We start from the raw sequence: 27,847 nt of genomic DNA on the forward strand, positions 1-27,847 counted from the left end.
GCAGAGCCAAGCCGCTGCCTACCGCTTAATACTCTCCACAAGCCTCGTTTGAAGAAGGACATGTCATAGCGCTCGGGAAACACCGAGGAGGGGAGCTCATTCCATAGCCGGATGGTACGTGGCAAAAAAGATCTCTGGAAACGCACTGTGGATGACCGCAGTGGCTCCAGGTAGTATGGATGAACTCTACTCCGGTGGCGGGCGGTGCGATGGTAAAAACGAGATGCTGGTATCATCTCGAACCTCAGAGCACTCCCCATGGAACATACGGTAAAACGTAACGGAGTACGTATTTCCTTAGAAAAATTGGTACCCGCCTGAGATTCGAACACCGGTGCATCGCTCAACACGAATGCATCGGACGTCTCATCCTTTAGGCAACGACGACTTAACGCTGGCATAGCCTCTAAAGGCTACCAGCTTACAGCCTGGCCACGGGACATTCGCCGATGCGAATATTCGCGCGGTGCGAACGGCGAAGCGTCTAGCGACTAAAACAAGCGCATAGAAATGTACCTAACAAGCCACGCGCACCGGCGACCGGCGAAGCGACCGGCGGAATGTACCGAGCGAATCGCGCGATGCGGCGGGCGAGCAAAACAAATGCATGAATACGGACGGCGCGAGCCACGGAGTCGAGCGGTAGTCGCGGCGAATAGTGCAGTGATTAAATGAGTTTAGTTGTTTTCGCCGCGAAAAATTAACGCCGAAATTTTTATATTTTTTATTTTTTATTTATTTTTTATTTTATATTTTTAAAGTCGTCGTGGCCTAACGGACGTCCGGTGCAATCGTGTTGAGCGATGCACCGGTGTTCGAATATCAGGCGGGTACCAATTTTTGTAATGAAATACGTACTCAACAACACTCAACGTTCACGATTGATTTCCACGGTGAAGGAATAACATCGTGTGATAAAAATGAAATCTTCAAAATAATAATTTGCGTAATTACTGGTGGTAGGACCTCTTGTGAGTCTACACGGGTGGGTACTACCACCCTGCCTATTTCTGCCGTGAAGTAGTAATGCGTTTCGGTTTGAAGGGTGAGGCAGCCATTATAACTATACTTGAGACCTTAGAACTTATATCTCAAGGTGGGTGGCGCATTTACGTTGTGGATGTCTATGGGCTCCAGTAACCACTTAACACAAGGTGGGCTGTGAGCTCGTCCACCCATCTAAGCAATAAAAAAATAAAATAGCTGAAATACTAGCTAGACCAGCTATTTGGAAGTCTAGCCACCCAAAGTATTTCTCGTACTTCTTGTGGAATTCTCCATCTATAGGTATACTCCGATTCTTATTCAAATCATGTACTTCACAATCTTTTCCAAATAATAGGTCCTGAACCAAAAAACTATTAATTTGTAAGCAATATCGAGATAATTTCGATATAGACATTTCGCTGTCGGACTTCCTTACTAGTCGCGGCGGCGAACGGGAGAACCCGTGGCCTGCAAACGGTGCTGCGCGAATGGTCGCCTCGCCCACCGCTTCGCTGTTCGCACCGCCGATCCCCGTGGCCAGGCCGTTAGGTAGGAAATGAAAAAAAAAAAGGTGAACATATTGCTGGCAGTCATATTGCTTGCAGGAGTACATATTCATTTGAGTATAATCTTACGTTTCTAGCAGAAGCGTTCACGTCGTGATGTCCATGGTCTCTTGTAAGATTTTAGCAGATGGGATACAGATAACTATAAAACAGCTGTTTAACAATATGAAGATTATCGAATTGACCAAGATTCTAGATACTCACTGTTCGGAATCATAAAAGCCGTACTTTAACCAAACAAATCAAAAGAATATAACTCTTTAGGAATGTTTGATAAAGTAGTTTTTTGCTTATTTATAAAATAAATACTCGTACATTAGCGTTTCACGAAATGCGCGGGCGTTCGGTTTGAAGTTTCAGTGCAATCCAGTCCGCGCGTTCAGACGCGTGTGTCAAACGTACCGAAATATTAAAAAATATATATTGTGAAATTGGATAATTAATTTGTGCTGAAAGCCACATATTTATATTTTAAAACTATTTAATATAAAATGGCGTATTCGTGGGACAATCGTGTCGCTTTCGTTGTAAAATATCTTTACGGTAAGTTCAATGTGAATTGGATGTTTAAATTGAGTTACCAATGGGTCATTGGTTATGGGACTTTATAGGTGTGTTAACCTGTAAACAAGAACTATCATAATGCATATGCCAATCTTTATAGGAAAATAACATTGGAAAATTTTATAACACTAGAAAAATCAATTTCAAAGTATTTTAGAAGTTATGAGTTTGTAGACGATCTTATTATTTTTTAATAAAGGTCGTCTGGTGTAGTGGTAAGTGACATGGTCACTACACAAGGGGGTCGCGGGTTCGAATCCCGCCAAGGGAAGATATTTGTATGATAAATATCTTTTCCAGGGATATGGATGTATATTAAATATATGTATGTGTATAATAAAAATCTTACATTTATTTCCGTTATCTGGTACCTGTAACACAAGTTCTTTACGAACTTATCACGGGACCAGTTAACGTGGCGTGATTGTTAGTAAATATTTATTTATTTATTTATTAAAAAAAAAAATAAGATATGATAATCATCGCTAATGTTTGTTATCCATGTTGTAATGAGTATTATTAAGGTTGCCGTTGTTGTCTGACATCAAGCCTTTTTTATGTAGGAGCGTAGGAAAATTATGATAGAAATTAGTGGGAGGATTATGTTATCACATAAGGATACAGCTGCTATGAACCGATAATTAGAAAGTAGTAACACTAGATATTCCCCAGGTGACTTGACCAAATATTTATTTTCCTGTATATCCTAAACTAATTTACAGTATGAATAGAGTACAAATGCGCATTATAATATTTATATTAATTTATTATAATTATGTGAATAAAATAATAGTTTCACCGATAGAATATATCGGATATTTCTAACTATTGTTAAAGTTAATCAACGCATTGATTTTCCGCATTGGACTTGAACCAAATGTGTGTTATTTTTGTTGAAAACCTATAAATCTTCTTGCACGAGTCGGGGTGGGCGCTTGTCACTAGTATTATCACAATTTCACAGCTAGTGTAATAGTAGTATTAGTGGTAGCAGGAATACTTAACTTTTTTGTATTTAAATATAAAGTGAGAAAAACAAACCTCAGGTACTCTATTAGGTATAAAGTATTTAGAAGATGTGTACCTACAGAAACCATGTAACGTTTTTTTTCCGTTAAGACAGGTAACTTAACTTATTAGTGTGTGTTAGTGATTGCAGTAATATGTTAGCGATTTGAATGCAAAAATCACTTATACCAATATCAATTTCCGAGTTCGACTAGTATGGTTACTGGGATCCCTAAGCCTGCTCCTAGTGTTAGAGCTGGAGGTATCTAATGCAAGAGTTGTTGGATCTAATGGATCCGCAAGGACGTGTCTAGGGCGAATCGACATTATTTAACGAAGAACACGCTTCTAGAGTTGTCTTTCACGGCTCCCATTGCAATTGTTCAATGTAGTACAATCAATTAACATTGACATTATTATGCACAATGAACATTACATAGTTTTCGTTCGACGCTCGTCACTCGGCAGGTCGTTGTGACTACGTGGCTTCGCTCCAACGTTTCACAACTGTTACCGACTCGACGCGCCCTCTCGAACCAACGACCTGTTTACTACTGTGACCTTGTTAGGGCTGGTGGTTTTTTTTTTTTTTCCTACCTTAGCTGGTAGCCTTGAGAGGCTATTCCAGCGTAACCTAACTAGTAGGTGAGCTCACGGGGCTCAAACCTGACGACGTTGCTAACACGGACCTTAGCAAGAGTAGTGGTTCGCAGAATCTACCACCGGATCGGAAACGCGACCCACTGACAAGATCCGGCGAGAAACTCAGTGGGCTGTGTCTGAGGGTTAATTTACTCGTCGAGCCCTTCGTCGCAAGCGGCGGGTTCGACGAGAACGGTGACCGGTGCTTGAAGTACCTAAAAGCACCGTTAGTGGATCGGGAGGATCCGAAATGAGGTGTTTTGGGCGACGTCGACTGCTTTCCATTCTTTCCGCAGGATCGGGAATGTAGTTACCGGCGGCCAGGATGAGAGGGTTCTCGTGTCGTGCCGCTTTATCGAAGTGGAGCTGGTGGCTTATATATATTATTATATACGCTTTTATTAGCTTCAGATGTATGTATGTTTGTAACGGAATCTTTGAACATGATTTTGACCCCCTTCAAAACGTCGGATTAACTTGGAATTTGGTATACCTACTTATTAAGGAGTGATGACAATTCACATCAAAAAATAAAAATTGAAAAAATTTCAATTCAACTAAAAAATGAAAAATAAATAATAGTTTAAACAAACTAATAAAATACGCTTTTATAGAAAATCCAACTAAAAATAGAAAATAAATTTTAATAAATTTTAATTAAAAATAGTGATGATTTGATCAGAAATGATTTTATTGTAAAAAAAAGCGTGACATGACACAGCAAGACCAACCAAAAATGACAAAATTCTCAAGGCAACCTCTTCCCAGACCTTTTTTACAAATCAGCGTCTGTAGGTAACTAGGTTTTCTTATCATCAGAGCCCAAACGATGTTAAAAATATATTAAATGTTTTAGAAATGTTCGTGATATATTATGACGGGTAAGTCTTTCATGAAATGCTCTTTTAAGAGGAGTATGTAGTTTCTTTGATGATCAAAAGTGTCTTCGATGCAGATTAATTAAAGCGCTGCAAAATTATATTGCGTTGAAAAGATGCGAACACATTCCGTGCGGCTTGCCACGGATGAAAGCCAGCATGGGATCGTAATGCGCTGGTATAATATTATATAATATAATACTCGGATAGTCCTGCTTCCCATTCTTCAGTCAATGTCTGAATCGCCTTTTATAGCACCCGCGAGAATAGATCGAATTGTGCTATTATGGACCAAGGCTACATAACCAAAAGACATTATACCTCATGCTATTTTTTCTTTCATTTATACGTGGTAGTAAAGTGTGATATCCATCGGCTACAAAACGAAGAAAAGCTCCTAACAATACCGCTTCTAATAACGCTATTACTTATCTAGTTTCAGATTATTTCAGTTTCAGATGTCGTTTTATAAATATATGACTTACTAGTTCATCAATTCGTACTTCTAGCAAGTGATAGTTTACTAATGGGCAACCCTATTTAAACATGCCTATCCACTCATTGAGTAATTTTACTCCCACGTTTTACAAGTCACGTACTATTCATACAGTTCCTTAATAAGCAAGACAACATAAACGTCCAGCCGTAACAAAACAACAATCAAATAAATTACTGAAAATGTTTGCTATAATCCCGTTTTTACTGTAGCATTACCTAACATTTTATGAAACGGTAATGAAAGAAAACGTTCTCGAACATTTTTTATCTAAGTTTTAATGCTCATTCCTGGGTCGTTTTAGGAAAATGTTGATATACGAAAATAAAATACGTAGTTACAAAGTAACAATTAATTATTATTTTTGACAGTAGCCCTTGTGTTGATGTGGGCAAAGAAGAAGTTCGTAGTGCTCTAGATGTGCCTAGTGCGAGTTTTATAACGTTGTCGATAGCGTAAAAGTTAACTCTTAATTTGTATGGAGTTGGAACGTTTGCCTACGTTTGCCGCTAGGGGCGCTGTTTTTAACTAATCTGTTAAAACGATGCCGGGTATTAAAACTTTTATTAGTAAAAAATGTTCGAGAATGTTTACTTTCATTTTCTTTTCATAAAATCATAAGTACAGCTTTCGGCACACATAGACCACACACGCGTATACAGTTTTCAACCTCAAAATCTTAGTTTCGATAATGATTCCTCTGTAAAGCAAAAAGCAAACGACGAAATCGATTACATTAATGAATTCTCAACAAATTTGTCGAAATTAACCGATTCATTATAACTACTGATTAATTACATGAGTTATCTTGCATTAATCGTCGTGATAAAATTGGCATTGGCCACACGATATGCTTGGCATTTAATTTACAACACGTCTAGTATTAGCCAGACCGATCGCGGCCCTACTTTCATAATCCTGCGATGAGTCAGTGGACGGAGCTTATAATTTAAATTAAATATTAATTAAAAACAGAGATATAGCAAGTTAAGAACATGGCAAGTGAATAGGTAATGTAAAAGATTGGGCCTCTGTGGAATAATACCAATAAATACTTTTTTGATAATACTTTAGTGTTCAATAAAGTATAATTTTTTTATTTTTATTGTTTAGATGGGTGGACGAGCTCATAGCCCACCTGGTGTTAAGTGCTTACTGGGGCCCATAGACATCTACAACGTAAATGCGCCACCCACCTTGAGATACAAGTTCTAAGGTCTCAGTATAGTTACAACGGCTGCCCCACCCTTCAAACCGAAACGCATTACTGCTTTACAGCAGAAATAGGCGGGGTGGTGATATCTACCCGTGCGGACTCACAAGAGGTCCTACCACCAGTAAATATTAATGTCAGCCCATATAATGCAATAATGAAGAATACATTAAAAGCTCCGCTTCAATAGCGGGACGAACTGGAATATTTTTTTCGTTGCTGTGATCCTGGTTTGGTATTTTAAGCCAAATTAATAGACTTATTGCATCGTCATTCGTCCTTCCACGACAAGAGGGTTTTCATGTCGTAGCGCCTTCTCGAAGTGGCGCAAAGATGCCGACTGTAAATAATTACTGACCGAGTCAAGCTCCAAGTCATCATGGAGGTCCACGTTCCTTAGGAACCATGCTGATCCGACGGCTATCCTGCAAAAACGGGATTGAATGATTTGAAGGGGGCTTCAAGTTGGTGCGAGCCGCGTGAGCGAACATTACGCTTACATAGGTCATGATGGGGTGAAGTGTGGCGATGCGATTACCGCTCCAGGGGGGAGCCGTGTCCCGGCGCGGCGGAAGTTCTAGCGCGGAAGCTTCAATCTCGGCGTGCCATGCTCGAGGCGTGGTCTGGCCGCCTGGCGGACCCCGCCTACAGGCGACGGACCGTCGAGGCGATCCACCCGGTCCTCTCGGACTGGGTGAATCGCGACCGAGAACGTCTTACCTTCCGAGCGACGCAGGTGCTCACGGGACACGGCTGTTTCGGTCGCTACCTGCACCTCGTCGCCCGGAGGGAGCCGACGCCGAAGTGCCACCACTGCAGTGGCTGCAACGAGGACACGGCGGAGCACACGCTCGCGTACTGCCCCGCTTTCGCGGAGCAGCGCTGCGTCCTCGTTGCAAATATAGGATCGGACATGTCGCTTCCGACCGTCCTGGTTACGATGCTCGGCAGTGACGAGTCCTGGCAGGCGATGCTCGACTTCTGCGAGTCCACCATCTCGCAGAAGGAGGCGGTGGAACGGGAGAGGGAGAGCTCTTCTTCCCTCTCGGCGCCGTGCCGCCGCCGTCGAGCCGGGGTTCGGAGGAGGGCGTTTGTCCAGCTCCGGCCCTTATGAGGAGGCAGTCTCCTCCCGGTGATGGTCACGGAGCGACCTAAGGGGGTTGAGGCTGCGCCGCACGCTACCGTCACTCTAGCGCGCTGGCACCAGGAGGACGGGACGGCGCGTCGGCGGCTGCGGACTGCGATGCGGTCCGCATTTTCGTCGTCGCTGTCGTCGCCGAACATACTGTGGGATACCCGGTCGGCGGTTTCGATTAAAATGGTACGGTTAATTCCTTTCTAAATTCAATTTTGTCATATTCGTTCCTTAGTTGTTCACTCTTGACAGAGCAATTGTTGTTGATGACGCTGCATACCCATTGGTTTAGCAGCCTCCGCAATGCCCTCCACTTGTTGCGGTCTTCAAAGTCTCTGGAACTATGGACCAAGGACGTCTGTGTCACAGCTTCCATGAGATCTGTCCAACGTAGGTGATCGAACCCGTGATCGCCTGCCCTCCCTCTAACCTTGTCAGTTAAAAGACTTTCAAAGAATGAGCCAGAACATTCACATTAAAGCGAAAGTATTGATTTTACAAGCATCCTGAAGCAATAAAATAAGTGATGGATGAAACATCAATACGCAGAGTTTATGGGCGGGTGTCGCTCGTTTTATCAGACAAAGACATTTGTTTACAGTTTTTCTTTAGTATTCCTAAAAAATACTGATTTTTTGTCACATTTTACGCTAAAATTTCACAGAAAAGTTTACTTTAAAGTTCGCAACGATGACAACGCTTAGAGATAATTCCTAAAACATTAATTTTAATGATGATACGACCTCGACCTTTTTTAGTTTGTATTCGAACTTGTATAGAAGATTGCGGAGAATCTGGTTTTACTGGTGGTAGGACCTCTTGTGAGTCCGCACGGGTAGGTACCACCACCCCGCCTATTTCTGCCGTGAAGCAGTAATGCGTTTCGATTCGAAGGGTGGAGCAGCTGTTGTACTATACTGAGACCTCATATCTCAAGGTGGCTGGCGGCATTGACGTTGTAGATGTCTATGGGGTTCAGTAACCACTTAACACCAGTTGGGCTATGAGCTCGTCCGCCGATCTAAGCAATAAAATAAAAATTGAATCCAAAAGATTTACGTATTTATTTTAAAGGTACTCTTATGATTGAAGGTTAAATCTACTTCATTTCCAGATATAGACAACAATGGGTATCTAGATGCGCACGATTTCCATTGTCTGGCGCTCCGGACGTGCGTGCTTGAAGGGAAGGGCGACTGCAGCTCCGCCCGTCTCCAGAAGTACCAGCACGTGATGCTCAATCTGTGGGAGGAGATCGCACAGCTGGCGGACTTCGACAAGGTGCCGGACTATGTCGGTTACCTAATCTATTTTATTACGCAGGTCGCAGCGCTTATGCCGATGTTGTGATGTCCAGCTTCTTTCTACTTTCACATTACCTACAGTGGCATTACTTGTGCATGCTTGCAGCATGTGGTAGATTGGTATGACACTATTGTAGTGAAGGTTCGAGTATAGTATGCATAATATAATATATTATTATATGTACCTACAAAATAATTATTCGCACATAAATATCAGATTTATGTCTTAAGACTCTTTCATATGCCAAGAATAACTCTCATACACACACACACACATGATCTATTTCAGTACCATTGATTTACGTAAGCAAATATTTACTTATGCGCATTGAAATCTTTCCTTTACATGCATAATGTTTAATTGAGTGCATCGAAGCTGATTATCTGTCGCCTCAAAATTTCGGAATTTAAATAAGATACCAAAAATGTACCAGAAAAAATTATATATTTTTTTATTGCTTAGATGGACGGACGAGCTCACGGCGTTACACCGAGTGTTAAATGGTTACCGGAGCCCATAGACATCTACAGCGTAAATGCCGCCACCCAACTGAGACCTGAGTTGTAAGGTCTCAATATAGTACATCGGCTGCCCCGCCCTTCAAACCGAAACGCATTACTGCTTCACGGCAGAAATAGGCAGGGCGATGGTACCTACCAGTAAATACGCAACTTATATTTTTGCGGCTTTTGATTTTTATTACATGACTAGCTGTACCCGTCAACCGTGAGTCGAACACTCATATAAATATTAGCCTATCCATTAAGTACATGTATTTTCTACATGGATACCAAGTTTCAAGTCAATCGGATGCATGGTTCAGTAGTTATAATGGAACATCCGTAAAAACTATTGTAGATTTATATATTATTTATATATAGATTTATATATTCGTCTTTAGATAAGTTATTATTTTATTAATTTAATGTCAATGTGATATTTAAATATAACATACATTAATGTATCTATTAGTATTTTTAATGGAACACATTGAGTGTAATACCATGCATGCCTTCTTTATTTCAAATCTAACAATAGCACAAGCGTCAGCTAAGCGCACGCTTTATGCTTGTCGCGGCTGTGACAAGCTATTGCAGCACTAAAAGCTTTATATTTCAGGACGGCATCGTAACGGTAGACGAGTTTAAGCAGGCTGTTATGAACAGCTGCGTGGGTAGGAGGTACGAAGACTTCCCCCAGTCGATGCGAGCGTTCATCGAGACTAACTTCAGAATGATCGACATTAACTGTGACGGTGTGCTCGCCCTCGAAGAGTATAGATACGACTGCGTGCAGAGGATGGTCGTGGAGGATATCAAGGTTGTCGACGAAGCCTACAGTACACTGTTAAATGTGAGCTTCTTGTTGTTGTACACGTATTTAATTATTTATTTATTTACTACCTGACCCGGCAGACTTCGTAGTGACTCAATCGATAAATAAAAGACACATCAAGGGAACACATCAAAGGAAAAACAAAATTGTTTGTTTTTATATAATTCCGAGCTTATTTATATTTTCTCACCTTTTAAACCTTCCCTGGACTTCCACGAATAATTTAAGACCAAAATTAGCCAAATCGGTCCAGCCGTCCTGGAGTTTTAGGAAGATTAACGAACAGCAATTCATTTTTATATATATAGATTTGGGAAACCAACAGTATAACACAAACATATAACATTTAAAAAAAATAGCTAAAACAATAATCAAACATGTTTCCACCATCAAAATCGCATATAAGTAGAAACTGAACAGAGAAGAGAAATTTAGAAATTTAATATTACACAAAAAACAAAAGCAACACCATACGCACATTACCATGTACATTATTATGTACATATGCGATATGCGAATAAAAGAACCGTCGATAACCTGAGGTTCAATATAATTAGACTGTATGCTTAGTGCAAGTTTTTTAACTTCTCGTTCGCGTAAAAGTTAACTCTTGTATGTAGTTTGACAGCGTTTCTTCGTTTGCCGCTAGGGGCGCTGTTCCAACTGCATAAAAATTTGAGTTAACTTTTACGCTATCGAGAAGTTAAAAAACTCGCACTAAGCACACTGGTGGTAGGGCGTGTTTTGAGTCCGCCTGGATGGGAACCCTAGCAAGAGCCGTGCTTCGCAGAATCTACCACTGGATTGGAAACGCGACCCACTGTGAAGATCCTCAGTCAGAAACTCAATGGGCTGTGTCTGTGGGTTAATTTACTCATCGAGCCCTTCGTCGCAAGCGACGGGAGCGCCGAGAACGACGACCGGTGCTTGAGGTACCTAAAAGCACCGTTAGTGTTTCGGGAGGATTCGAAATTACGTGTTTTGGGCGACGTCAACTGCTTTCCATTCGGTGACGATCTGTCGTCATAGGAAGAAAGTATCAATGCTTTCCGACAGATACCTATATGTAGCACCACGATTGATGCTTACTCGTGTCGATTCAAGAAACGTCCTAAAACCAAAACAGATATTAGATCGATCTTCGGACAAATCATGCGGTCTCCCAGATATGAATCAGAGAAGCTCATAATAATAATTTCGGGTCGCATAAAGAGCAAACGCGCGTGGGCAGAATACCAGCCAGATGGTCAGATCTGGTTAAGGAAGCGGCTGGTGGTAGTCTATACCATGCGGTCCATGCCACACATGACCGTATACTGTGAAGAAAATTCACATATGGTCGCAATCCTCAGCAGTGAGCTTCGATCAACAATAGTAACTATTGTTGATCGAAGGCAGCGAGGGAACGATAAAGAAGAAGCACGTTCATATAGTAATTCCAGGCTATCAATTAAGAAGGTGTCGTTAGGTGGTAGGACCTCTTGTGAGTCCGCGCAGGTAGGTATCACCACCCTGCCTGTTTCTGCCGTGAAGCAGTAATGCGTTTCGGTTTGAACGGTGGGGCGGCCGTTGTAACTATACTGAGACCTTAGAACCTATATCTCAAGGTGGGTGACGCATTTACGTTGTAGATGTCTATGAGCTCCAGTAACCACTTAACACCAGGTGGGCTGTGAGCTCGTCCACTCATATAAGCAATAAAAAAAACCTATGGTCACAATAAGTTGCCGAGTGTTGTGACATCGATGCTCGGCGACGACGAGTCGTGGAAGGCGATGCTCGACTTCTGCGAGTGCACAATCTCGCAGAAGGAGGCAGCGGGGCGCGTGAGAGACGCGCAAGCTCGCCGCCGTCGAGCGGGGGCCAGGGAGGCGGATCTCGCCCAAGCCCTGGCCCTCTAAGTGTTTCGGGTCCCCTTCATATGTCGGTCTGGGGACCGGCGAAGGGGACCTAAGAAGACGACGTGCAAGCTGCTCTGCACGCGTTTTACGCAAGAGCATCCGGGTGATGGAAGGCTGGCTATCCTCGAACCACGCTGGTTCTGACCCAGCGGGGTATTCCGTAGGATAACCCATTCTAACCGGCGCCATCTAGGCGGGCTCCGGATAGCCTGCCGACTGAGGCCGTGGCGCCGACGACTGCTACTCCGGCGTCCCGAGGGGGGGGTTGATGAGAGAGATGTGCTCCGCACTAAACGCTTCACTCTCCCCCCTTTGCCTTTTCACGGGTTCTGTCTCATGCGAGGTTCGGACGCGGGTTGTTGAGCGACAGGAGGTTTTAGTCAGTTCGACTCCGACATGCCCCGCCCTCCATCCCCAGGGGAGGGCGGAGGTTCGGCGATTTCCTCCCGACCAAAAAAAAAAATATTGTCGCAACAACATTAGGTTTCCTTCTTCACGTTGTTATAGCTATGGATTCTATATCTTTCTCATGGCGGGACAGCTATAACAAAAGCCCTGCGAATGCAAAGGTATTTCATAAATAAATAAAAACGGTTCTTAAAGATAATTTTGATATCAAGTATACCTAATAAATGTATGTTAATGTAACACGTGAATCATTTAATCGCTATATAATTCAGAGGAATTTAACTTTATGATATTTTAGTTGACGAATATAAAGTTATATTGAATAATTTCTATGAAGATTTAACAACCAATGCACACGTCGTCCTTAGCTATCATCTCAGCGATCACGTGTAATAATAGACCGAGCGATGTAATAGCATGTGTTTCCAGAAATATTCGCGTCATACACGATCATTGCATGGTCGAAGAACATAATTAATGCAGACGGTTCATTCCTATTAAAATATTCAGATCATGTAAATTATTTGTATTTATGTATGACGTTTGTAGAGACCATAAAGACTAAATGAAATAGAGGAAGGCAAGGAATGAGATGGGAGAATGAGATAAAGTTAACAGTCCGTCTTAAGTGGAGGAGAACCCTAGCAACCGCTAAAGAATATAAAAATGAAAGATGTTACATTAGGCTTATGCCAATAAGCGCACTAAACTGAGAGACATTCTGTAAAATATCCAAAATTAAATCAACAGTCTTAATAGTTCAGGATAAAGGGCTCATTGATTGATTAATTGATCTATGACATTTATGATTGGGGCTATGAAACAGCAGGGGATTTTTTATTTCATCATCATCATGATCATCAGCCTATATCAGTCCACTGCTGGACATAGGCCTCTCCAATTGTTCGCCACTGAGCACGATCCTCGGTTTCTCTCATTCAGTTCCTGCCAGCCACCCTGCACAGGTCATCACTCCACCGAGCCAGATTTTTTATTTACAAAGCGCAAACATTGCTGTGGTCATACTACCACACTTACATCAGATGCCTTCCTGAGTATTGTCTCACTTTAAAAACGATAATAGTTAATCATTCTCATTGGGAATTATACCGAAACCGCATGAATCTCGGGATTTTGAGCAATTACCCAGATTGTAAACGAGTTATAGTGGACATTTTTCGCTTAATGCAATGATTTAATTAATTAATTTAATCACATATGATGGCCTAAATGGTGAACAGTAATCGTAGCCTTATGATTTCACAAATTGTACATTGAAATTACAATTACAAATACAATTATAATGGAAGCTCGACGAAAATGACGGAAATCGAAAGAGAGAACAAACGAAAATAATGTATTACTTGGAATACCACATTTACAGGGATGATCCCTTGTAATGCTATTGATGGACAACCGCGTGAATTCACAGTGTGAATATTATTGCTACATAATTGCCATATCCAGATATAAGCAATAGGGACTTAAATAAGACCAAAGATTCCGGTGTTTAAATAAATAAAAGAGTACCTACTATTCCATTTACAAAACAAATCTGCGGTTAAACAACGTAAATCACTGCTTCATCTCTGCACTCCCCTAAGGTAGACTGTTAGAGAATGCCTATGGCATTAAGTCCGCCTTTATACTTTCTAGTATAAGAAGTTATAAATAAATAAATAAAATAAATCCAGTATCGTGTCACTCCTCGATTTGTTCATCTGTAAACTGGAGTCTCTGTAAATTATGAACTGTCTGATGTGCGATCCCGGGAGATTCTGGCACCGATACCGGCCGACGCTGATGTCGTTGACATGGTGCCGAGGCGTTTAACAAAACGAGATGTGATGTAAACGATTTAATAATAAATATCGTGCATCTGTGTGCTGCTTAGTGCGAGTTTTTTAACGTTCTCGATAGCGTAAAAGTTAGCTCATATTTGTATGGAGTGGCATCGTTTGCGTATGTTTGCCGCCAGGGGCGCTGTTCTAACTGCATACAAAATTGGGCTAACTTTTACGCTATCGAGAACGTTAAAAAACTCACACTAAGCATACTGACTAATACCCATCCTTTTGCTGCGTTTTTTTAATAGAGCAGATGAATAGAGCCCATGGTCAATCAAAATTTGTATGCCGAAATGTACACAAAACACGTGGATACTAGAGAGTACTTGCGATAGGCTGTGTGATCCTTATTCATTGAACAAATCACCTGTTGTTAGGTTTAGATAGTATGAATACGGTTATCCTGATGCCATAATATCATCATCCGGTCTCAGGTGATTGGTACAGTCACAGTCATAGAGCTGTATTCGCGCTGTAATGAGTGTAGTAACTATACGACACCCGGATGGCGTTAATTGCTGCTGCACCTCACAGCTCACCTGGTGTTAATTGGTTACTGGAACCCATAGACATCTACAACGTTAATGCGCCACCCACCTTGAGATATAAGTTCTAAGATCTCAAGTATAGTTACAATGGCTGCCCCACCCTTCAAACTGAAACGCATTTTTGCTTCATGGCAGAAATAGGTAGGGTGGTGATACTTACCGGCGCGGACTCACAAGAGGTCCTACCACCTGTTGTTTTTTCAGGACGAAAGGTAGCCTATGCCCCTCTTCTGATCTAATATTATTATTATACGCGTGGTGTTAGTTTAAAGAATCATGTCAATTCGTTGCTTCGTTGGACGTGAAATAATGACAAACAACACACTTTCATAATAATATTTAAAAAATTTAAGTATGGAAGTTGTATGTGTTTTAAATCAGTAATGGATCATTTCATTTCTTTTAAATTGTTATACCCCTACCAACATATAAATAATTGTAAATACGTTTAACAATTGTATTATAATTATTTTAATAACTATGCCTCTGTTGAGGTCCAGTTCAGCAAAAATGCACTCAAGTGCATTCTTTCATCCACAGTGCGCTTCCAGAGATCTTTTTTGCCACGTACCATCCGGCTTTGAAATGCTCCCCTCGACGGTGTTTTCCGAGCGCTATGACATATCCTGCTTCAAACGAGGCTTGTGGAGAGTACTTAACGGTAGGCAGCGTCTTGGCTCTGCCCCTGGCATTGCTGAAGTCCATGGGTGACGGTATCCACTCATCATCAGGTGGGCCGTGTGCTCGTCTGCCTAAACGGGCAATAAAAAAAAACTTAATTAAGAATTTTTTGGTTGTTATATCTTCAGTCGTAAACCCGGAACATCAGCGGTAACCGTTCTTAACATACAAAACATTGCCCCTGCTCGCGTCTACACAACAATTTCCGTGTACATCCTCATTTGTGACGACATAAACAATCCCACTACGATCTAAATATAAAATGTTGCGAACTAGTTTAAAGATACGCTCACAAAAATAAATAATAAAAATTATGCAACGAAATGAATAAAGCGTTAAAGAATACTTTCTTACTGGCTAATGTCCAAATCGCTACAATAGACGTGGGCAGTGTCACTTCGGTGTTATTGGGATTTAATATTATTGTTGCAATAGATAACGTGAGTTGGCGGGAAAACGTTCGTTCCGTATTAACATGGTTACGTGGTTTGAAATGTAATTAATACGCATGCTTACTCGAAGTCGAGCGATAAAGTCGCGAAAAGAATACATACCTACCTATTTTTATTTATATTGTATAATAAAAAACGGAAATGATACCATAATGTTGAAATCTGTCAAAAGTCTTTGGCTGTAAATTAGTGTAAACTGGGCCAAAGAATTATATTAATATTATGTATTATACGGTCGAAAAATCATGAAATAAAATTAATTGTTAAATGAAACAAAAAATCTCGCGTACCTTTACTAAAGTCACATGTTTAAATTGCTATTTAGTTAGTATTTTTAATGCAGTCAGTCACTTTTTCAGTCAGTGCAGTCAGTTTTTTTGTTTCACATAAAAGTTTATAGTTTTTGAAAGTCATTTTTTTAAATTTTTTTATGGCTTAGATGGGTGTTTGTTTTTTAGGATGACGACAGGCGGAGGGGCGGCCTGACGCTCTCCAGATATCAAGAACTCTTCGCTCAGTTCCTGGGCGACGTTAGCGATGACTGCGAAGCGAAACACTTGTTTGGACCATTAGAATTTTAGGATCTCTTATTAATTTTTAGGTTAAATTTTAATCATGACTGAAATGTTCTTTCTCATAAAATACCTACATCATAATATTTATTAGCCTATTTGTTGTACGAGTACGTTTTTATTGAATGTAAATTTACTAAATTGTTCAAAGGTAATTGTATAAAATTTTTTTCGTAGCTCAAGATGAGCGTTTGAAATTTAGTTTTAAGTAAAGGTCAGCAGCGGCGTCTTGTCATTTTGGATTTAATGGTTCTCAATTATTCGACTCAAACGAGCTTTAGTGGCGGATGAAGATTTACAAGTTTTTCTTACAAGTGGTGTTATGAGCTGGGCGTATTGTGAGGCCGCAAGGGTAGGCACCGTGAGCCTAGCCAGCACCGCCAACTCGTACCCCCGGAATACGCTGCTGAGTCAGGGTTGCCAGGGTTGCCAGATCTTTTTTTCATATTTTGCCTATCAGGGGCAAATGCTTAAATAGGAAAAAATACGGGACTTACTTTTTTACCCGGTACAAATATAAAACAAAATTATATAGTGACATTTTTTTTTTTTATATTACTTCGAGGAGCAAGTCAGTGTTAACATATTTTTATCGGTTTTAACATATTTATAAAAATCAATACAATTATAATTGTACGGTTTGAATAAGGGACAGAGTCAATCCCGCCGGGACATTTTATACTAAGCCTAAAATACGGGATGTCCCGGGAAATACGGGACGTGTGGCAACTCTTGTCAGAACCGATGTGGGTCACAGAGTGCGCTCACCCCTCACGCAGCAGCTTACACGTCATTCTCTGGTCTTCCCTCGTAGCTTCCGAACAGTGATGGATTTACGCCTAGGCCCTTGAGACCAGTGCTTAGGACGGCATGATTTACACCGTATAGTGCCTCGCGCGCCTTTCTCAAGGCGTAGTCTCCCGGCAGGAATTGGCAGAGCAGGAGGATCCCGGTCTACCTCTTCTCCCTCTTGTTCACTGGAGGCACCGGAGTCCGACGTAACCCGGTCTGTTAAAAAAAGGGCGGCATGATTTGAGTGCCGGCAAAATTTTTTAAATGCCAAAATTTTAGAGACGAAAAAACGTAGACTGTCTCCTTTGAAAATGAGTTCAGATTATTTTGTGTAAAAAAATTATAAAGTTATTTTATATTTAATATAAAAAGTATTGTATCAAAATTAATAACATTTATTTTGACATTAAGGGTGGCACAATAAACATAATCTAGGGCGGCATCAAGCCTAAATCCGTAACTGGTTGCAAGCCGACCTAAGATGTATCATAGTATTTTTATTTATTCAGTATTCAGACCTAAAACTATAATACAAACATAAATTACATCTGTGTTATATGTTTGATTACGTGATTCTCAAAGAGTCTTGAAAAAGCATAAAAAATGTTTGTTTGGTGTCTTAAAAGAAAATGTTCGCGAATCTTCGTTTTAATGAAAAAACTTTTTTTTTTTGCATGTATGGGTGCATACATTAAGGTGAAATGCTTATCGATGTCCTTAGTATCATAATGTGAACATGAACACACTTGAGACGTGAATTAAATTCTCAATTATTGTAATAGTATAACAGCTGTCACATCCTTTAAACCTGAGCGCAGCACCTATTTCTGCCGCGATGCAGTAATGCGTTACGGTTTGAAGGGTGAGGCAGCCGTTGTAACTATACTGAGACCTTAGAACTCATATCTCAAGGTAGGTGTATTCGGAATATTATATAGATATTTCCTTAGAACAACTGGTCAGCGGGATTTCAACATTGGCCCGGTCGCTACGCGATTCTATTGGGCGTCTTGTCCTGTAGTTAAGATATTTTATTGTCTTTTCTTTTGTTTCTTATTTTACACAAAAAATAATATAATTGTATAAAAATCCACAGAAATTCATAACGACCAATAATACAACTTTTTTTTATAATAAAACATTTGCACATACATATGACTGTACGTAATTTACAAAAAAATTGTCATAATTGAATTCTGTAACTAAATTTTTTTTAAATCTTCACTGCCCTTTCGTGGTGAATTGGATATATTTTTGTAAAAATCTAGTCATTTTCTTCATTATTATAATAATATACTTATAGATTTATTCTAAATACTCTAAATATTGTAAACAATATGTACGCGGAGTGATTGGAAAATAAATAATTTTGTTACGTGAACGCATTTATTTTGAAAAACAGCAGCAATCTTTGATGGCGGTTTTTTATTGAAATGTATCGACACCACGACATATGAACCGCTATAGGCGAATTAAACAAGTCTGACAAAAACTTGGATACCGCTAAAGATAACTTCAAGAACACATGCATATTTGCAATTTTCATTATTTGCCTAAACATTTTGTGTCAATGCCTGGTGGACTAGTGGTGTTCCGACAAACGCTGATTTTTTAAAACTTTAAGTAGGTATACGCAACACGTTAACGTGATTCAAGTTATTGAAGCTTTAATGCCACGTCGTAAGCTGACCTAACCTAATGGGCTCGAATAAAGAACAAAGAATAAAAAAAAATGCCACGTCGTTCCCCATTAGTTGTTGAACACAGTATAGTACTTCCACGTCAAATATGAGTGATACCAAGTACTTATGATCTGTTTGAAAGTTGTGTCGGCGAAATGAAACTGCGATGCCGGTTTACTCTGGTACGACTGGCAAGACAGAAGAGTATGTGTTTATTTTTAATGATTGTTACAATAATATACCGTTTTTGTTTATTGCTTAGATGGGTGGACGAGCTCACAGCCAACCTGGTGTTAAGTTGTTATTGAGGCCCATAGACATCTACAACATAAATGCGCCACCCACCTTGAGATATAATTTCTAAGGTCTCAAGTATAGTTACAACGGCTGCCCCACCCTTCAAACCGAAACGCATTAATGCTTCACGGCAGAAATAGACAGGATAGTGGTACCGTGCGGACTCACAAGTGGTCCTACCACCAGTAATAAAGTAATAAGTGTAGCAGTAGCTATTATAAAACAATTGTGTCTATCATATAATCATACTTCAGTGCACATAATAAGTGTATTATCTATGGTCTATCATCTATAAATAATACATTATTTATCTAAATACATTATATATACATTTACACTTCATGTAGACACCCACTAAACCTATTCAAGTGACGTATACTAAATTTTTTTGGCGGGAACGCGAGGGGCTACTTTGTGTGAATTGTTTTACTTTGTTAATTTAGTGCTTCTTTAGGTTTATGTGTAATAATAGTGGTTTATTAACCGTTTCGCGTCATTACGGATCCTCCCGATTCATTAACGGTGCTTTTAGGTACCTCAAGCACCGGTCACCGTCCTCGCCGAACCCGTCGTTTGCGACAAAGGTCCCAACGAGTAAAGTAATCCATAGACACAGCCCACTGAGTTTCTTGCCGGATCTTCTCAGTGGGTCGCCTTTCCGATCATTAGATTTTAGATTTAGATTAGATTCTGCGATACACTGCTCTTACTAGCTAGGATGCATGATACAATACTTTCGCCTTTACATTTAGAAAATCTTAAAACTACTACTGACAGTACTGACACTCACGATTTGTCAGTGACAACATGACAACTCCAATGTTTTGAATTCAATGTCTACTGAAAGAGTTAAGATTGTAAAAAGTTATTTCGACTCTTGGAAAAATTTATATAAGTAATTAACTATCTGTAAATAATAAACGTACGATGTGTGTTTGTATAGTGAAGAATGTAAATCTTGTGGTGGTTTTATTAATATGTAAGTAAGATTGTTTATCGGCTTATTATTAACAAAATACTTTTCTATTCTATTCACTAACATTAATTTTACCGGTCATATTGATTTAATTTTGATAGATTTGCATATGATTAATTTTGTTATTCGCTTTGTCATTATAGAATCTGTAACTAAGTATGCCATACCACAATATCATAATGGTATTGTTAAAATAATACAGGATATTTAAAAAAAAGTACTATGATATATCAATATTTTTCCTCAGGTTTAGCTCCAATAACAAGACAATATGATGTATCTGAAGAAACCCAATTAGAAGACGTTCCAAATGTCGATGAATCAGAATCATTACTCTCCAATGTTGTGTCAGACGTCAATAAAACTCTTACAAACCTTTACAACACAATGACACTAGCAAATGTCACTGCAGAAAATAAAACGCAGAATGTAAATGAAACTAGAAAACTCGTTAAATGTAAAGAGATTGTGTATGATGTCTCAGAAGAGGTAGAGCCAACAGTAGAACTTATAAATGCAACGTATTTGGGAAAATTGCTTCAAATAAACCCTGATATCACAACAAGAGATGTAGAGGCAGACTGTGTCTTAGTACTGTTTTACGCTAGAGCATGTCCGTTCAGTGCTCATGCAGCACCACATTTCAATGCTCTATCTAGATCATATCCTAATGTTAAAATGGTGGCAGTAGATGCTCTGAAGTACCATGGCATAAATGCTCAATATGGTATTATAGGGGTGCCGACTTTGAAAATGTTCCATAATGGAAGGCCTGTTGGAAAATTCAACGGGACAGAATATAACATACACTCATTCAGTAAGTTTGTTCATGCCATCACTGGTCAGAATCCTCAAGTGCTACTCGTCACTTCAAAGGATTTTCAAGGTCCTGTTTCTAGTGTAGTGGAGAAAGAAACTGATTATTTTCTTATTTTATCATGGCTGTTCATCTTGGTTTGTTCAGTTTATTATTTTGTGCAATCAAAATGGTGGACTATGATAGTGGAGATGGTACAGAATAATTGGCGGGAATCTGAGGCCCAGCATGAACATACAGATTGATTATGAACTGTTTGATTATCTGTGCACTTTATTTATTTATTATTTGATAGGTGAAAGTGAGGATGAATAAATAATTTGATTTGTTGTTTTGTTTGTTTAAAAGATCAAGCAGATTTACATATGAAAAATACTTTAATTAATAATTGAAATTGGATTCAACCATGTAGTCAGCCTAGAATAGCACCATCCCACGTCGTCCTGTGATTGTCATAAGATATGTACTAGAAAATGTAACAGTGCTCCCTGAGTATTTTATCAGGGTATTGAGATTTCCAACTGGTATTTCTTGGGAAATGATTAGGTAGTTATTTATGTGAATGCTGCCTGAGTGGCAGTATTCACGTTATGATTTCTACTCTAATACAAATCTTGTTAGTAATTCAAAGAAATAAAAGTAGTGACTTGGCTGCCTATTGCCACTTTTGTTAGCTATCCCTAATTGCAGAATCCTGTCCTTGAATTCATTTCCCTATCTGCCAGACAGTACTTTTGCTTGCGTTTCACTGGTCAATCAAAAGATGATGTTGATTGTAATAATTTTGTAGTATAGCTGCTGCAGTCCATGCTTCGGCATTGCTGAAGTCCATGGGCGACGGTAACCACACACCATCAGGTGGGCCGTATGCGCGTCTGCCTACAAAGGCAATAAAAAAAATAAAAAAGTAACCGGATTTTTATTGACCTCTATTCGTGAACTAAGATCCATTAAAAAGTTATTAATGATCCATCATCAGATCTACTTTAAAGAGTAAGAAACGAGATTACATACTCCCAGAGCGGTTTTTTAAAAATCGAATTGAAACGGCGAGTTCTCTTAGTTGGCCTAATTTGAAATATGTATAACAAAGTGCATGGGGTGTTTAAGAACTTTCGGCACAGTTTAAATATTGTCAGTCTTTATTTTGTTTATGATTCGTGAACAGAAATAGGTATTAGCCACGAAGAAAATTTAAACTAAAATCAGCTAATGCGGAGGTCATTTTTAAATTGATATTGTGTAAATTCAACTGGGTCAATTCATAGGTGATTAATCTATCTTTCTCAAATGTCACGCTGTTGGGGTAGTGTCTACCAAAATAATCTGGAGTCTACTAGTCTACGTAGTATTACATTTAAGACAATTTTTATCTCTTTAATAAGAATTGTATTTGTAAAACAAGTTGAAAGAGAGTCCAGCTGGTAAGCAGCAGAATACAACTTACTAAAATAGCATTAGGGTAGGAAGTGAGTGATGAAAAGCAACACTTATGCCGGCCACTCACATGCGCGCAAACACATGCGAGGAATTGTTCGAGATGATACCGGCATCTCGTTTTTACCATCGCACCGCCCGCCACCGGAGTAGAGTTCATCCATACTACCTGGAGCCACTGCGGTTATCCACAGTGCGTTTCCAGAGATCTTTTTTGCCACGTACCATCCGGCTATGGAATGAGCTCCCCTCCACGGTGTTTCCCGAGCGCTATGACATGTCACTCTTCAAACGAGGCTTGTGGAGAGTATTAAGCGGTATGCAGCAGCTTGGCTCTGCCCCTGGCATTGCTGAAGTCCATGGGCGACGGTAACCACTCACCATCAGGTGGGCCGTATGCTCGTTTGCCTACAAGGGCAATAAAAAATAAAAAAAAACATTCGTACAATGTACGAATATTTGCGCGCATGTGAAGGGCCGGCAAACATTCATTCGCAAACTTAGCGGCTGTGCAAATGGGTTCGGTACTTTACGTTTGCGCTTCCTCCTACACTTGTTTACGAATGTCTCACGAATGTCTCCTCCTTTTTAATTCGTCAATAGAACATTGAAGAGAAAAAGAGTTTTGAATTCTTTCCCAGACATCATTAACAGCCATGCTGTTTTTATGGGATTTCTTTTGATGAAGATACGCTACACAGTAGACGTCACGATCTATGAAAATAGCGAAACGTGCGTTGCCTTCGCAATCCTGGGCGCAACCGGTCACACGAATGTGTGGGAGACTACGCAAAGGATCGCGGTTCGCGCGTTTTGATTTCTGTTAAAAAACCGACACAGCTTGGAAAACCACGAATGCAGCGAAAACTTTGCATAATCATTTGCAAATGTCGTCCTACACTTGCGGGTTTGCGTATTCGTGCGCATGTGAGTGACCGGTGTAAGAATAACGTCAATTTGACAAGTGGCAACCAATCAAAGTCTACACTATAAATGACGTCACGTGCAAAATATTATATTTATTAATGTGTATATTCTATGTAATATTTTATCAGTTATGACGTACTTAAATAATATTATGTAGGTACCTAGGTATATATGTGTATTTAAGTGTAATATGAGTGACTTGAAGAAATCCATGTTATTAAAGAGATTTGGTAGTGTTATTCACCTGTATTAGGTACATAGCGTAACACAGCAGTTATAAAAATTTCATCCTTCATTAATATGAGTGCTCTGTCTTTCATTAAGTCGACTAAAGGCAAAGTTTTGCTTGGCACAGTGGTCGTGCTTCATGCTTCTATTTACTTCGCTAAACCGTCATTTTTCAAGGCCGAGGACAAAGTTAAAAACCAAGTGTCACCGCCTAAATACTTGCCAGAGAAATAACAATTAATAACCTTCAGTTGTATTGAAACGAGAGACCCGGAAGTCGGTCATCCGGAACGTCACGAAATTCATGTTTTATAGAAGTATTTTAACGACCACCTCAGGTCTGTTTCGTGGTGGTATTGCTATTGTAAGGAACATGAGTGCAAAAGGACGATATCAAATATACGTGACGAGGTCTGATATGCCAGAGAGTGGAGTACAACTTCTAAAAGATCAGTAAGTGTCAATTTAACGTGTAAGCTGTGTGACTGTTAATTAATTTAACTTGAAATCTTTAACTTCTAGGTTATTACATTATGTTAATGAGAACTTTGAGATTTTATTTCAGCTTGCATAATGATTTTACTGGTGGTTTAAGTGCGTAATTAATTTCCTTAAACCTGGAATTCATTCATTTAACCAAATACATTAGTTATTGTTTTATTTTCACAAGTTTTTCATCTTAAGTATTTTATTTCAATAATAAAAAACCTAATTTATGAAAAATAACAATTTAACAGTAGGCAGCGGCTTGGCTCTGCCCCTGGCATTGCTGAAGTCCATGGGGTAACCACCCACCACCAGGTGGGTCAAATTGTAATTGAATACCTAATCAAATAAAGACAGAAATTAGAAAATAGAGTACCAAAATCTTTCAGTAGGCTTAGACTCAACTAACTATGACAACAAGTTATAAGAAATAGGTTTTGGCATTCAGTATAAGCTTTTAACATTGTTATGAAATAATGAGTAAACTTCATCAAATTGATAATACAAAACATGTTCCAGATGTGATGTTAATCTATGGAATCAACCTTCTCCAGTGCCGAGAGCTGAGTTATTGAAAGAAGTTGCTGGTGTTAATGGTATCTACTGTTCTTTAACTGATAAGATTGACACGGAGCTATTAGATGCAGCAGGACCTAGTTTGAAGGTTGTGGCTACTATTTCTGTGGGCCATGATCATATTGATGTGGCAGAATGCAAGAAAAGGGGTGTCCGTATTGGGTACACTCCGGATGTTTTGACTGATGCTACTGCTGAATTAACTGTAAGTCTTATTTACAAAGTATACATCTTCTAACATTGAAGCATTCTTGCATGTTAATAATCGCTAGTTAAGTAAAATATTTACCATGCCATAGCCATTATCTTCTTCAGAATTTTATCCATACAACATTATTTTCACTTGCATTATATTAGTGGTTCAGAAAGAAAGAAACACATTATCATTTTTCTAAGATGAACACTTGCTGTTGTCACTCCATTTCGCTTCACGTAACTTTGTGGCATATTTACTATAGTAGATAAACAGATTAATAGATACAGAAAAATAGATTGGTCTGGTTATGTTATTTACCATTGTAAAAAGTTTCCTATGTTAATCCAGGTTATAAGCCATCTTTGTGCAAACCAATATTAATATAGATAATGCTCTTTGACGATCTTATAACATGCTTACAAAGACTTGATAAGGCATTATGAATAAAACCAAATACTTATATTAATTATTTATGTTTTGAAAATCAGCGAGAGTTGTATTCGGTTTCAGCTAGCCCTGCTCTTGGCTACATCACGTCGAGTTCCTGAAGCTATACATGAAGCCAAAACCGGTGGTTGGGTTTCATGGGCACCCACTTGGATGACAGGACCTGGACTGGCTGGTGCCACTGTTGGCATTGTTGGATTTGGGAGAATAGGTCAGGCAGTAGCACGAAGGGTTAAAGCATTCAACACAGAAAGAATCATTTATTTTAATCGCAGTCATAGACCTGAAGAGAAGGAAACTGGTGCTGTCAAAGTCAGTTTCGATGAACTCCTCACCCAAAGCGACTTTGTGATTTGTTGTGCAGCACTAGTTCCTGAAACTAAAGAGATATTCAACAAGGAAGCGTTTGAAAAGATGAAGGATACAGCCATTTTTGTAAATACAAGTCGTGGTGGAACTGTAGATCAAGATGCTTTGATTGAAGCACTGAAAACCAATAAGATCAGGGCAGCCGGTTTGGATGTTACGTCTCCTGAACCACTACCTTTGGATAATCCATTGTTCAAGCTGAGCAATTGTGTGGTTCTACCTCATATAGGAAGTGCTACGATTGAAGCTAGGAACACCATGAGTGAACTAACAGCAAGGAATATACTAGCTGCCCTTCACGGTACTGACATGCCGGCTGAGTTGAAGTGAAACTTTGACTCTTATTTTAAAATTCATGTATAAGAAAGAGTATTTGCTATGCATTTTGTCAAATTAGTAACCATGAATAAAATTCATGAAAATTATTTCCCATTATTATCCTTGGTTTCCAATGTAGCTTTGTTACTATAACATTTGTAAATAGAACTCAGTGGTGATAGATTGTATCCTGAAGGCTAAACTGGCAGGTGGCACACAAAGTGGTAATTTGTTCCTGTTTGTATAGCATTACAGCCATTAAACAGCATAATTCCTTTTTTTTTTTAATTGCTAGATGGGTGGACGAGCTCACAGCCCACCTGATGTTAAGTGGTTACTGGAGCCCATAGACAACTACGACGTAAATGCGCTACCCACCTTGAGATATAAGTTCTAAGGTCTCAAGTATAGTTACAACGGCTGCCCCACCCTTCAAACCGAAACGCATTACTGCTTCACGACAGAAATAGGCGGGGCGGTGGTACCTACCCGCGCGGACTCACAAGAGGTCCTACCACCAGTAATTACGCAAATTATAATTTTGTGGGTTTCATTTTTATTACACGATGTTATTCCTTCACTGTGGAAGTTAATTTTCAACATTTGTTGAATACGTATTTCATTAGAAAAATTGGTACCCGCCTGGGATTTGAACACCGGTGCATCACTCAACATGAATGCATCGGACGTTTTATCCTTTAGGCCACGACGACTTCATAAGACTTCAACCTCAATATCTCAAAGAGGGTAGCAAATCACAAGTTATATTGTCTATGAGCTTCAGTAAGCACTTAAACCCAGGTAAGTCATGATCACGACTGCCTATAAAGCAGAAATATACCGATTCCTTTTATTTTGTCTTTACAAGACAGATATACAGATATAATAACATAAGGTATGTTCAATCTAGCGTCTGGCTGGCCTTCCATGTGTGGACTGTTTTTTAGAATAGGGCTTACCAGAAAACTTCATCTTGTTTTCATGCGGTCCGCCGCGCATGTTTTAATCAGAAAATAGGATTCAGATAGAGTAAAAGTTAACTCATATTTGTATGGAATGGGATCGTTTGCGTACGTTTGCCGCTAGGGGCGCCGTTCCAACTGCATAAAATTGGGTTAACTTTTACGCTATCGAGCACGTTAAGAAACTCGCACTAAGCACTCTGACCGTTTTTTAGATTAGATTTTAACAGTGCGATTTACGACTAAACCAAGGATAAGCTCACTGTCTCGTCCACCGATCGAGATATCTTAAAAGTGGGGCAAAATCACGAACCGTGAGGCTTGCTGCTGTAAACAAGTGAAAACTTTTTGCTTAAACCAAGTTTCGAAGCGGTCTGCGAGACTGCAGTGCAATCGGCGGGCCGTCGCGTGCTCACGTGCGCAGGGCGAGTGGCCGCCATACATTATACGTGCTTTAAACGAATTTATTATAACTGTGAAATTGGAATCGTCTCAATAAAATTTCGGTCACGTTGGTCTTATTTGACGGAGCCGGGATGCTGTGACTTGAGAGGTAAGTTAGGTATATAAATTTCAAAAAAAATCTTGGTCATGTTACTTTCATTTTAAATATTCTGGTGGTGGTACCCAATGGTGACCACCTAATACCGGGTGAGCTGTGAGCTTGTCTGACTATATAGGACAATAATAAACCTTCCGTCGCCTTCACGTCTTGAGCCCCGGTAACCATTAACACGACTTGGGTTGTAGAATTGTTCAGTTCTTAAAAAAACAAATTAGCCAATTTGTTAAATTTACC

General features: G+C 39.7%; 4 protein-coding genes across 6 annotated transcripts in view; all 4 read left to right on the plus strand.

Annotated features, from left to right (window-relative positions):
* The first annotated feature begins 1,910 nt into the window (after positions 1-1,910).
* On the plus strand, positions 1,911-18,711 carry LOC101747070 (sarcoplasmic calcium-binding protein, alpha chain). 2 transcript variants are annotated; one of them, XM_038018425.2, is made up of 4 exons: positions 1,911-2,096; positions 8,604-8,782; positions 9,914-10,147; positions 16,425-18,711. In XM_038018425.2, exons 1-4 carry the CDS (start codon positions 2,045-2,047, stop codon positions 16,545-16,547), a joined length of 588 nt encoding a protein of 195 aa, XP_037874353.1. In that variant the 5' UTR covers positions 1,911-2,044; the 3' UTR covers positions 16,548-18,711. The 2 variants fall into 2 exon arrangements, with proteins under 2 accessions (XP_037874353.1, XP_037874355.1); XM_038018427.2 differs by having other exon boundaries at positions 1,912-2,096; positions 8,604-8,770.
* Positions 18,712-20,086: 1,375 nt separating this feature from the next.
* On the plus strand, positions 20,087-21,433 carry LOC101742007 (thioredoxin domain-containing protein 15). The gene is made up of 2 exons (XM_004924367.5): positions 20,087-20,288; positions 20,533-21,433. The coding sequence occupies exons 1-2, from the start codon at positions 20,237-20,239 to the stop codon at positions 21,345-21,347; spliced, it is 867 nt and encodes a 288-aa protein (XP_004924424.1). The 5' UTR covers positions 20,087-20,236; the 3' UTR covers positions 21,348-21,433.
* Positions 21,434-23,604: 2,171 nt separating this feature from the next.
* On the plus strand, positions 23,605-26,193 carry LOC733128 (glyoxylate reductase/hydroxypyruvate reductase). The gene is given in 3 exon segments (NM_001047075.1): positions 23,605-24,147; positions 24,700-24,961; positions 25,463-26,193. Coding segments are annotated over 3 exon segments (1,047 nt in total). The 5' UTR covers positions 23,605-23,998; the 3' UTR covers positions 26,099-26,193.
* A 1,045-nt stretch (positions 26,194-27,238) lies between these two features.
* The window catches only part of LOC101741857 (SH2 domain-containing protein 4B), a 96,007-nt gene continuing 95,398 nt past the window's right edge, over positions 27,239-27,847 (plus strand). The window contains exon 1 of one of the 2 annotated variants that reach the window (XM_012688864.4): positions 27,239-27,601. The gene's annotated coding sequence lies outside the window, so the exon portion shown is untranslated. The remainder of the gene's footprint in view (positions 27,602-27,847) is intronic. The other variant, XM_038018447.2, reaches the window with a different exon arrangement.

Source organism: Bombyx mori, chromosome 3, assembly GCF_030269925.1.
Source record: "Bombyx mori chromosome 3, ASM3026992v2".
NCBI classification, from domain to species: Eukaryota; Metazoa; Arthropoda; class Insecta; order Lepidoptera; family Bombycidae; genus Bombyx; species Bombyx mori.